This window comes from Monodelphis domestica, chromosome 4 (genome assembly GCF_027887165.1).
Source record: "Monodelphis domestica isolate mMonDom1 chromosome 4, mMonDom1.pri, whole genome shotgun sequence".
NCBI classification, from domain to species: Eukaryota; Metazoa; Chordata; class Mammalia; order Didelphimorphia; family Didelphidae; genus Monodelphis; species Monodelphis domestica.
In genome coordinates, this window is record NC_077230.1 from 301031874 (window position 1) to 301045271 (window position 13398).

Below are 13398 nucleotides of genomic sequence, written 5' to 3' on the forward strand. Positions count from 1 at the left end.
AGCCAGGAAGACTCCTCTTTCTGAGTTCAAATTTGGCCTCAGACACTTACTTTGCTGTGCAATCCTGGACAAGTCATTTAAAACCCTGTTAGCCTCAGTGCCTCATCTGTAACATGGGCTGGAGAAGGAAATGGCAAATCACTCTAGTATCTTTGCCAAGAAAACCAATGGAATCATGAAGGGTCAGACACGATTGCAACGACTGGACAACCATGGTTCTTATATGTATTTATTCAAATCAACTATCACTCCCTCTTAAACCACCCCAAAACTTACGAAGGAGAATACTATCCACCTCCAGGGAAAGAATTGTTGGGAGTCGGAGGCAGATCAAGGCATACCGTTGTTCACTTTCATTTATTTAGTTTGATTTGGGAGTTTTGATTTTGTATGAGTTCACCCATACAACCATAACCAATACAGAAATGTGTTTTGCATGATAATACATGTAGGGCCCAGATCAAAATGCTTAGCATCTCCAAATGGAAGGAGGGAAGGGCTGGAAAGAGATGGTTTGGATCTTATCATTTTGGAAAGCCTGTGACAAAAATTATTATTAAATATAATCGAGCAAATAAAATATCTTTGAATTAAAAAAAAAAAACTTACTCCTTAGTACAAGATATCTCTTTCCTGAGCTACTTAAAACACATTTTTCAAATACAAGAGAGAAGATTTTTCCCATTTTGCGTCTCTAACTTTTATTATTAGTATCTAACTTCCCTTCTATGACCCTCCTGACTGCTCACTTTTCCCTGGGGCAGCCTTGGGCTTCACTGGCTCTTACTAAGCCAGGCAGCCCAGGATTCAGTGCAAAGAAAGACCTGCTCCAAGCTTGGAAGTTTCTGAGCCTGTACTATTCTTACAAAAAGCTTTTAGTATTTTCTGTCTTTAAAGGTCCTGCATCCCTCACTTAGATCCATAGAGCCCTTGGGAGTACAGGTGTAGCTGGGGCCTAACACCATATCTCCAGAATATGTACAAGCCACCCCAAATCCCCCCTTCTTTAGGAAGACTTTACCGACCAGTTTGTTCTAGTTCCTTATTTCTCATAATTATTTCCAACTATCCTGTATAGAGCTTGTTTGTACTTTACTTTTGGCTTATTGTCTCCCCCTCTAGATGATGTGCTCCTTGAGGGCAAGGTCTGCCTTCTGCTTCTTTTTGTATCCCCAGGACTTAGCCCTTAAATGCATATTGACTGACTGCTCTATCCAACTTCTTTGGCATTTTTGGCACTGTCCGATGAAGGCTAAATAATCTGAAGTCATTGGGTAGCCATCATAATACTATTTTTCTGGGATTTATATTTGTTTTTTTGATCACTAGATGGTAGTGCCTACCCAGTCTTAAGGGAATGATTCTCTTACCCTGGACAAAGGCCCTCACTCCCCAACTGACAAATTGGCTTAGAATGGATGCAGGAAACTTTCTCCCTTGCATTACATTATGTCTGCAATCATGTTGCATTGAGAAAACAATCAATCAACAAACATTTATTATTCTCCTACTGATGTAACAGAAATTGTGCTAGGTACTAGGGTTACAAAGACAAAAATGAAACCATATCTATTTGGAGAAACAGTATGACTAACAAAAAATATGCAAAACATCCACAGAATTGTTTTATTTACTTATAAATTTTAAATATTTTATCATATTATTCTGATTCCATAAATATATAATATATTAATTAGCTAAATGAATATATAATCATGATATAATTATAAACAATGTTTAATATTAATTTTTTATAAAGTAATTTATTGTTGTTGTAATTCACTTGTTTCAGTTGATTGACTCTTTGTGTCCCCATGTGGGGTTTTCTTGGCAAGAGATACTGAAGTGATTTGCCATTTTCTTCTCCAGCTTCTTTTATAGAGGAGGAAACAAACAAACCAAGGTTAAGTGGCTTACCTAGGGTTCCACCTCTAGTAAGTTTCTGAGGCCAAATTTGAACTCTGATCCTCCTGAATCCAGGCCTGGCACTCTATGCACTGTGCCACTTAGCTACCCTATATATCCATTGCTGTGTCATTTCAGTCATGTCTGATTCTTCTCGACCTCATTTGGGATTTTCTGGGCAAAGATATTGGAGTGGTTTGCCATTTCCTTCATCAACCCATTTTACAGATGAGAAAACTGAGGCAATCAGGGTTAAGTGACTTGCCCAGACTCACACAGCTAGTATCTTTAAATGTCTGAGGCAAGATTTGAGGAAGCAATTTAAAGGTAGTTTAGGAGGGAGGAGGAGGTATTAGCAGTTGGGCAAACAGGACATACCTTATGTAGGAGATACATGCAAAAGGAACCAGATTTCTGCTATCATCAAATAGAACGAGATCCTAGAATGTCACCAATATATCCTGAGTGTAGAGAGAGCTAGGTGGAACAGAGCATAGAGGACCAGCTCTAAGTTCAGAAAGACCTGAGTTCAAATCCAGTCTCAGACACTTACTAGCTATGTGATCCTGGGCAAGTTACTTAAACCTGTTTGCTTCGGTTTCCTCATTTGTAAAATGAGCTGGAGGAGGAAATGGCAAACCACCCCAGTGTCTCTGCCAAGAAAACACCAAATGGGGTCATGAAGAGCCAGACCCAGCTGAACAACAACAAATATCTCAAGTGAAGCCATGCCATCTACAGAGCTCCACTCCTTTAAACTGGGAATAAGGAAGCAATGGGATTCTAAGGTACCTTTTTTCCAGACTGTGGTGAGACTGGCACAAGGCATGCACCCAAGTGTGCTGCAATATAATGAAACACTCTTTCTTGGAGGACTTGATGATTGCTTGGGAACGAGTAGCCTGGCTGTCATGGTAGGAGCAGAAAAAAGAGGGGGGAAATCTACCTGTGTTTCTAGGAAGGAAACATAGATGTTGCAGGGGAGTATGTGAGCCACTCCTGCGGTTTTTGCTTCCCCACCATTTCTTTCATCTGATACAGGTACAGTTGTCTCTGTCTCAGGAAAATAAGAATTTAATATGATTTGGGTTCCTTTCACATGTTAATCAGTAACAATGTAGAGCCCCCATTTCTTCCTGCTAAGTATAAATCTTCTTTAAATGAATTAGTCAAAGCTTCTGATAATGGACATGAGATAATTTTGCAAAGAGCTTAAGAAAATTAACCCAGGATCTCTTTACTTATGTCTGGGGACTGCTGCTCTGTCCTTCTGCTGTCCTATAATTCGGCACAGCTGTGCATCAGGCAGCTATGGCAGTGGAAAGGAATCACTGGGAGTAGCCAGTTTGTTAAATGAAATAAGGATAGGTGCCCGGCTTTATTAAATAGCAGACTCGTCATCACAGTAAAGGCACACTCCTTAACCCAAAAGAGAGTGTTAGAGGCCAGATCTAGTTTGAGTACCATCAGGAGAGGGCAATTGTTCAATGGACCCCTCAGAGACTAAAAGTGAAGCTAACTAGCTCTGCCATAGACTGGTAATAGGTAAAAGTGATTAACCATTTATTTTTGTTGTATGATTCATAAGATCACAAGATGAGCTTGGATTTGTGATTTGTGATATGTGTATTGGTCCATATCCTAGTTGTGATATAGCTCTTGGGACCTGTACTTGGAATCTAAAGACCTAGGTTTGATTCCAGCTGCTGCTAAGATTCCCCCAGTAACTATCTGCCTTTAGGCAAGTCACAACTTTCCTGGGCCTCACTTTTCCCCATTTATCAAATGGGTATAAGAATTACTCTTCTGACCGTACACTTTTGTGATGAAGTTATTTTTCAATGTAAAGTGCTATATTAGTATCACATTTTTCCCCTTCTCCAATTTGTTATAGTGCAAACTTATCAGTCAGTGTTGACCTTATGTTCCACTATTAGAATATTAATAAATATAGTATTATGACTGTAGGAAAATTAACCTGATAGCATTCTTTCACTTCCTGGTATGTTTTTGTGTATTATATTGTTCATTGTTGGTTTCAGAGAGTATTGGTGACATTATGGGGTGATGTCTTAACTCGTGTGAATTGTATTTAAGGGAGGCAGAGTTGTACAGTCATCAGCCTCACTCTGTCTTCCAGAGTCATTCAAGTCCAGTGGCAAGACAAAAGTCAGGACAACTGGCAATGGTCCAGGTTACAGTGCATGGCCTTGGCATCGTGAATGTCTCCCCAAATTCCATAGCAACCACTTCAGCTGCCTTCCTGGCTGTTGGAACAACAGGCTGTTTTCATCTGCTCATTCCCCCGGAGGGACTCTTCAGAAGAGTGGGCTGACCCCCACTGAGTCACCAATGGTTTTAAAGCCTATCAGTCACCCTCGAACCTGGTTTAGGTCTTCTGCCAAAATGGTTTTGTCAAGGTATACCCCTGCCTGTGCCATAACTTCTTGGAACCACAAGTGAAAGTTGGGTGACAAATAGCAAAGACGGATGAGCAGTCCTGAAGAGTGCCAGTCCTCCTTAGCCCCCCCCCCCATACATTATGTTTTTGTGTAATTAATGAATGACATTAGCACAGAATGTTTATTCTCCTCGCTATTATTTCCAGAAAGGAATGAGGTTTTAAGATCTGTGTCTGACTTGCCTTCTGGTTCTTGCATGAGTGTGACAACCCCTCTCCTCCCCAGTGTAGAAGGAAATCAGGAGACCTCACCAAAGTGTGATCATTTTCTGACTTTGTGAAGAAATGCTTCCAAAAATAGGGAGGGTAGCCCCAGAAGGTAGGTCAAGGATAGTAGAGTATGCACATTGGTCTTCTCTCTGAAACACTGTTGATAGTGATCCTTTAATGTCCCCAAAAGTCTATGAACTTCTAAGCTGCTGAATAGTAATCAGACTTTTACCCCAGTTTTAGCTCAAGTATTCCTATTCAATTCAGTCAAGGCACTGGACAGTTACTGCAGTTCTAGTTAAATAGTCTAACAGCATTGCAGAGGCTCAACATTTCATTAATAATAATTCCTTGGTGTTATTTGTGGACATCATACCATACTCAATATATTCATAGTGGCTTTCTGTCACCACACCTTCTAGAGCACATCACATAGCAAATCATGAGTGTAAGCATCAAACTTTAATAAATATTACCAAGCATGGGAAAGAGACCTCTGAGGGAATATGGGCTCATTCTTCAAAACTATGCCTTGTCACTATCTCATTCTGGTTCTCTACCAGAGCCCCCTCTCTCTGGAACATCCAACCATCCCTGTGACTTTCTTAACTTGGAATATCTCCCTATAAAGTCCTGCCCTTCTTCCACTGTTGAATTCTTCCTGGGGCCTGGCATTTCTGAAGAGACCCATATAGCCTCCTCATTCTCCTCCCAGCCCCTGAAAACTATGGTACCCAACTGGGTGCATTTATTCCCCAATCACATCCCTATTATTCAGATCCATTTTTATGTGCTTTTCCCCTCCATTAAAATGTAAAGGAAGGGATTTTCTTTCTCTTGGCTTGTATTTATATGCCCTATTCTTATCAAGGTATTTGGCACATAGTAGTTGATTAATAAATGCTTGTTTCTTTACTTTCTTCCTTCTGTCTTTCCTTCCTTTCCTTCTTTCCTTCCTTTGTAACTTTTCTGTTCATCCCTTCTTCCTCACTACTTAATAGAGAAGGAACACAAGAAACTTAATGTTGTAGTGAGAAATGCTGAATAATTTTTCCTTATATTCCATGGCTATTTGCCTCCAAATAATTTGTGAGCTGTCATAGTTTACATAATCACCTGGTATCAATTACAGAGCAGAAGAAAAGCATATTTCAGTTTTCTGCTAGTGATTCATTTCTGCACTAATCCAAGAAAGCTTTGAGATGGTGATCCTGAAAAAAAACCCTCAAACAAGACTTGGGATGATTAAATACTACCATATTCAGCCTTTCTGCAGAGAAGAAGAGACATGTTCATAGCTTTGGGCCTCAAAGAAAATATTGCTTAATTAAGAATGCACAGTAAATAAGGATGAATCATTGCAGTTGTCTGCCCTTGCCATATTTGTACAGCTCAACCAATGATAAATAGCATTGGTGTTACTTGTGGACTTTGGCTGTTCATATTAGTACCTGGTTAGGTGAGGTTCTCATCTGTGTCACTTAGCAATATATTCTCTCCAGAAAGTACAGCACCCTGAGAAACTGTTCTGCTTCAATATGCATACCTACACGTCTAGACACACACATATACATATTTCTAATTTTTTTTACATGTTTGCACATTTTATATTCATATATGCTGGTTAAATACATTCACACAAGGCATGTTTGGGAAGAATAGGTGCATGTGTGTACGTGCATACTCACATACATGTAGCTGTACCTTAATAACAGAACCATAGAGATCGTGAAGAGTCTTTACAAAACCCTGGATATCATGAATTGTTCCTGCAAGATTGAGGGACTCTTACTATCTTTTGCATTTTAAGAGGAAGAGGACTAATTCTACTTTACTTTTAGTACTTTAAACTAATACAGAATACTGTACTTTGCCAGCAACAGCCCTTTGAAGTAGGTCACACGAGTATTATAGTCTCCATTTTATAGATGAATAAACTGATGCAGAGTGGTTGTGACTTACCAAGGGTCACATTAACTAATAGCATAACTATGATTTAAACTTGGATTTTCTAACTTAACAGCTCTCAATGCACAATAGTGTGCTCTTTACTGAAAAGACAAGAGCTCTGGGATTGTGAGAATTTGTCTACTTCATTGTCATTCATCTGTTCAATAGACATTTAAGTGCCTGCTACATGCCAGAATCTCAACTAGGTTCTGAGGTTTCTTAAAATGAAAAGCATGGTGCCTGCCTCTCTCTGTCTCTCTCTCTCTCTGTCTCTGTCTGTCTGTCTGTCTGTCTCTCTCTCTCCCCCTCCTCCCTCCCTCCCTCCCTCTCTCTCCCTCTCTCCCTCCCTTCCCAGCATCTTCCTCCCTCTCTTCCTAACTTCCTTCTCACTCTCTCTACCTTTCTCTGCCTCCCTGTCTTTCTCTCCCCCTTTTTTCTCTCTTCTCACCTTTCTCTGTTTCTCTGTATCTCTCTCCCCTCTTTCCCCATATCTCCCTTTTTCTCCCTTTTTTCCCCTCCCTCTCTATTTTCAAGGAGTTTATGATTGCAATCACAATTTAATAATATAAGAGAAAATGCTTCTTGACATTAAGAAGCCTTTGTTCTAATATGGAGAATATGATATAAGCATGGATACTTCTTTAAGGAGCTTACAACAAAAAAGTAGAGATAACACATATAACCAAATAATAACACAGACTTATATCAGTTGAGCCCTAATCCCTGACACAATGATTCCCTATTTTCCTCATCTCTTAATTACCAGTTTAATAAAATGAGAAAATCTCTTTTTTTTCCTGTTAGCTAGCTGCTCAAATCTCTCTATTGAATAAAACCACATCTCTTAAGGCTTACAAATTGTTAAGTTATTGGCTATATAGTTTATTAACTAGGTAACCAATAACTTAAAATTATAATTTATATCATGTAAGCTATGAAAAGGATCAGAGCCAGTCTCATTGGTCCATCACCATGACTCTTGACTTCAATCTTCTGTAACACAATTTCCAACATTGTTCAAATATCTCTCAAGTCTCTTCTTAAGAATTCTCTAACTCTGTGCAAAAAAAGATTAAACCAATTCTCTAAACCAAGAAGTATCCTCTTCATCCTTTTTCTTTGTACTTTAGTCTGTACGATCAGGACAGAAAAAGGCTATTTCCTTATAGAATGATATTGCTGCTGGGCTCCCACCAGCTTGGATACTCTGCCCATTCTCTGCTCTGTACCCAGCCATATAGTTTGGCATGGGTTGCATCCTGGAAAGCCTGCTCCCAAATAGAGGGTTTAGGATTCTTTTCTATCACATTCTCTGGTTCATTAAATCCCAATTCTGCACCCTGAGACATATTTACCTATAGTTTAGGTTATGGCTTACATCTAAGCTTTCTCAAAGAAGGGGGAATAAAAAGGCACTACATATGCCATATTAATCAAATTTGAACAGGTAATTTATTCCTGCACACAAAAGAAATGAATACCAGGCACTAAAGACTCGCGGTGTACATTAATAGAAAAACTTAGCATAGGATTTAGTAGCAACTTATAATTCCTATTATATCTGCAGAGAGCCTGATAATCAAACCTCATTAGAACATGAAGCAGCTTTGCAGGACCATCAATTAGGCATTTTACATTGCATTTCATCTTTGCCCTATCCAAATCACCAACTAGACATGTCTAGTGGTAAATTGTCCAGCTTTGGGACAGTCTTTTTCTTGGTATTGAGTTTTCTGTAGTAATAGCCTCTTCATCCTTGTCTATCTATGATCAGCCTTCTGTAACAATAACCACCAGAGGGGAAGGGGAAGCTAGTTGGCTCAGGAAATAGAGAGCTAGGCCTGGAGATGGGATATCCCTAGGATCAAATCTAGCCTCAGACACTTCTTAAGTATGTGACCCTGAGCAAGTCACTTATCTCCAATTACCTAGCCCTTACTGCTCTTCTGCCCTGGAATCAATACTTGCTATTGTTTAATTTTAAAAAGAATGATAATAATAACCACTAAGGATGCCATTCAGTTAGTACCTGGTGAGCCTCAAGACCTCCAAACCTCCATAACTTTTATAAGTTCTGTTGCCTCCATGCCATCTAAGTATAAATCATAAAATAACAAAGCAAACACAAAAGAAGCAGCCTCAACCCAGATCTGGCATTTACTTTAGATGCCATGTATTCACAGTTACATGGAGTTACCTGGAAGCAGTTAAAGCAAGCCACTTTTTTCCCCATCTCCTTTTCTGGAAATAGTTCAAAACAGTCTTAGTATGATTGGCAGCAAGAAGCAAAGGGAGAGACTGAGGAGGCTAGGGCATTTGTTATCTTTTGTGTACACCCGCTGTTATTATTGCTGTTGAGTCAGCTGTGTTGGCCTCTTTGTGACCTTATTTCTGGTTTTCTTTGCAAAAATACCAGAATGATTTAACATTTCTTTCTCCAGTTCATTTTACAGATGAGGAAACTGAGGCAAGCAGGGTTAAGTGACTTGCCCAAGGTCACACAGCTAATAAGTGTCTGAGGCCAGACTTGAACTTGGGAAGAGGAATCTTCCTAATTCCAGGCCAGGCGTTCTATCCACTACATGTCCACAGTCAGTCCCTAAAAGGAATCTCCATCATCTGAAAGTAAAAGCCCTATCCCCCTGACTGCAGACCCCTGGAACCAGGAATGGCAGCTCTGAGCATGCTCCATGGGATGGCCCCTATAGGCCAATTCCATCTCACTCTAGCTGTTAAACTGCCACTTCAAGATTCCTGAGCCTCTCTAGGACCTGATAACTGTAGTCTCTGGGGGAGAAGCTCATGAATCTGGTGTTAGACCAGCAAGACCAAGGTTGGAACTCTGGCTCCTCCCCATGGTCCCTCTCTCGCCGTCACAGTGTCTCGATGGGACCCTGGCTCCCATGTGATTCCCTGTTTGGGTCTGGGGGTGGGGGGCAGCTGACCTCTGTCTCTAGGTCCTGCATGCAGCTTGCAGGCTTGGCCTCCCCATCATCCCTCCTCTGCACTCCACATGTTACCTCATGTCCAGAAACAGCTCCTTTCTTGCCCACTTGCTCCAGGTATTCCCCATGAATGAGAGTGGAAAGAAGTGTTTAATCCAGAGGAGGAGGGCTGGATGGACTTACCTGCATGCCTGCGGTAGCTATGATAGAAAATAGGAACTAAGTGTGCAAGAAAGATACAGAGGACCTGGGAATTTGAAAGAAAAGAGAATCATTCTGGCTGGGGTGCAGGGTAGAGGAGGGCAAGGAAGGCTTCATGCAGGAGCTGTCATTTGAGCTGGTCCTTGAAAGATGGGTAGGAATAATATTTAATTTTTAAATTTGGTGCTAGGGGAAATGTTATAGAGAATAAACAAAGAAGAGGGAAACAGTCCACTTTGACTTGAGAATAAAATATATAAAGAGGGTTCTTTTGGCTACCAAGAGAGGTTGCAACCAGATTTTTGAAGGGTCAAATGATTTAGAACTAGAAAGGATCCTGTTTTTGTTCTGTCGTGTCTGATTCTATGACCCCATTTGGGTTTTTCTTGGCCAAGATACTGAAGTTGTTTGCCATTTCCTTCTCCAGCTCATTTGATAGATGAGAAAATTGAGGCAAATAGGGTTAAATGACTTGCCCAGGGTCCACACAGCCAGTAAGTATCTGAGGCCAGATTTGAACTTAGAAAGATGAGACTTCTTAAGACCTAGCCCTCTATCCACTGTGCCACCAACCTGCCCAAGAAAGGATCTTATGTCCCATAGGATCTAGTCCCATCCATTCATTTTATAGAGAAACTGAAATCAAGAGAGGTTTAATTTACTTTCCCAAGGTCATACAGATAGGGCAGACCTAGTATTTGAACTCAGGTCATGATTCCAAATCTGGAATTCTTTCCACTACACTTCATTGTCAATGCTAGTGAGGACTTTATTTGCTAAAACAGTAGGGAGTTATTTTAAGGGTATTTGAGTGATGAATGATGTGTTTAGTACTGTGAATTAAAATGATTAATCTGGCAGTCATCATGGGCAGGATGGATTGGAAGGGGAAGACAGAATGTGAGAAGCCAGTTATTTTGGTACCCCAAGTGAGAAATGAATGAGAGTTGTAGTATCCATGGGGAATGGAAAGGAACAGACTAAGCCAAGTGAAAGCACGGAAATTTTTAGTGTCCTACATGCAAGTTAGGAGGCAAATTTGCTCATTTATTTAGAAGTTGGAGAACAATATACACATCTCACAATGCCAAGAAGAGTAGCTGCTGTACCTTCTATCATATGCCTCAGTAAGAGAGGCATAAAATAAAGGGGCTCGGATGTGGTTAGTTACATTGAAGGGTTAAGTGCAGTTGGCATGTTGGAAGAGATAAGTGAATCTAGGGGGCATAAATGGTACAGTAATGCTGGAATCGGACAAATCTGGATTCATGCATCACCACTAATACTTCCTGTAAGTAAGCTTCGCTTGGACCTTATTCTTCTTGTCTACAAAATGAGAGGACTGGACTAAATGAGGTCCCTTTTGACTCCAGACTTAGGATCTTGTGCAGTTGGCCATATCCCTACCCACGATTCATGTGAACTATGACAGATCATCACTTGTTTTCTGCATTGTGGGTCCCATTTGCATTGATAGAATTCTAATTCATAACACCTTTGAAAAAACCTAGACACCTAAAAGACAGGCAACATTGTCCCAAGACAGCTACATCTTTTTGGTTGCCAATTCAGGTGCCATCATGTGTTATCAAGATTCCTTTCCTGCTCATCTCTGGCTTTTTGGGATAAATGATAAGGCAAGGATATAATAATAATAATAATAATAATAATAATAATAATAAAATCTAACATTATATAATGCTTTAAGTTTCACAAAGCATTTTATGACTTAATCTTGTCATTTTGTCTCATAACAGCCCTATGAGATAGGTACTGTCATTATCCCAATTTTTTTCAGATGAGGAAACTGAGGCAGACAAAGGTTAAGTGACTTTCATATGATCACATAGTGAATAGGTAACAAATCTTGACCCTTTCTCTAGGATTCTAACTACTGTAATATCTAACTAGCTTCCTCTTCTAATGATTTCCCTGTAACAAGAAATCATATTTCTAGAATGCTTATTCTTCCTCCAGGGACCACCACATCAATATCAACTGGGACCTCCCCCTCTTCCTTCAGTGCATTTAGTCTTCCATTGAGCTAGAAGACATCTGATCTTTCTCTGTGTATGACCATATTCATACACGACTGTTTCGCCACTGACCATTGAGTTCTGTTGTGTTCCATTTATGACCAAATGGTAAAAATGAGGGTGAAGGACCAGGATCCCAGGTACAGCTTCAGACGGGACCTCAGACACCATCTAGTCCAACTCTCTCATTTTACAGTTGAGAAAACTGAGGACTAGGGAGTTCAAGTAACTTGCCCAAGGCCACAATGATTTATTTTTCAGTTATCAGAGATAGGATGCAAGTCTAAGTCGTCTGGCCCCACTGCATATTTGAACCTATGATTTCTCCATTGGCAATAAATCATTGGCAATAAACTGACAAAACCCTTTCTTCTGGGGTGCAACTAGGTGACAAAGTGGAGAGTCAGACATGGAGTCAGAAGGTCCTGGGTTCAAATTTGGCCTCAGATACTTCCTAGCAAGTCACCTAACCCTGTTTGCCTTTTCTTTTCTGTCTTAGAGTTGCTATTAAGAACATGTTAAAAAAGAAAAGAAAACCCATCCTCTGGCTTTCTGATGCCCACTGACCCTTGTACTTTTTGCTCTTTTTTCCAGGTAGAAGATATCTCAGCTACCCATGAGGCCACCTTGTTAGAGATGGAAAACAATCATTCTGTGGCCATCGCTGTCCTCCAGGATGACCATGAACACAAAGTTCAAGGTAACGCCCAGACCTGTATTTCACCCTGAGCTTTTTGAGCAGAGTCCCCAGTTGGAACATGTCTTCCTACAAGTTCAAATGACTACAGTAGTAGTTGCTCCAACTCTATGTTTCCACCTTTTCATTGCCTCCTATATGTTAGCATCTTTGGAAGAAGTGGGGGGACCAAAGAATGAGTATAACTCCTCAAATAGGTGCTAAAGGATTTCACTTCCAAAAGGCAAAGAAGAGAGTGTCCTGGGTATGGGCGTTTTGTAGTGGCAGTAAGTCTTTTTAACTCAATTAAACAGGATATGAAGGACCTTCAATGTGCAAGGCACTCTGCTAGGTGGTGGAGATGCAAAGCTAAAATAATTCCCATCCTTAAAAAAAAACAAAACAAAAACCCTTACCTTCTGTCTTAGAATCAGTGCTGTTTATTGGTTCCAAGAAAGATGAGTGGTAAGAGTTAGGCAATGGGGTTTAAGTGACTTGCCCAGGGTCACACAGCTGGGAAGTGACTGAGGCCAGATTTAAACCTAGGACCTCCCATCTCTCTAGGCCTGGCTCTCAATCTACTGAGATACCCAGCTGCCCTCAATAATTCCGATCCTTGAAGAACTTCCATATTAATTTTACAGAGTTATTCTTGAGGGATTTAGGGGTGGGGGGTAAGGAAGAGTTAGAATATTGCCTTTTTTATGTTAGTATCCACCAGTGTAGAAAACTCACTGTAAACCCATCAAGAAATCCAACTCATAGCCTTAAATCATTAAGAGATAATAATGACCCACCCAAAGTCACAGAGCTAATTATGTGTCCTGTCCAAGGAAGGACTTGAATCCAAACTTTTCTGACTAAAAGACTGCCTGTCACTCTGCCATACCATTTCTCCATTCTTAGCATGTTCCTGGAAGGGGGGGTAAGCAATATAACCTTATTTATAGATAGTCAGCCTTGGCTGGTGGGTTCAAGTCCCACCTCTGACAAATACTTGCTCTGTGACCCTGG

The 13398-nt window shown here is 40.4% G+C and overlaps 1 protein-coding gene across 3 annotated transcripts in view; it reads left to right on the forward strand.

The window, feature by feature from the left end:
• The window catches only part of MTUS2 (microtubule associated scaffold protein 2), a 726305-nt gene that overhangs the window by 679950 nt on the left and 32957 nt on the right, over window positions 1-13398 (forward strand). For all 3 annotated transcript variants that reach the window (XM_001376400.5, XM_056794728.1, XM_007495266.3), the window contains one exon: window positions 12303-12408. In XM_001376400.5, coding sequence (XP_001376437.3) covers window positions 12303-12408 — 106 coding nt within the window. The remainder of the gene's footprint in view (window positions 1-12302; window positions 12409-13398) is intronic.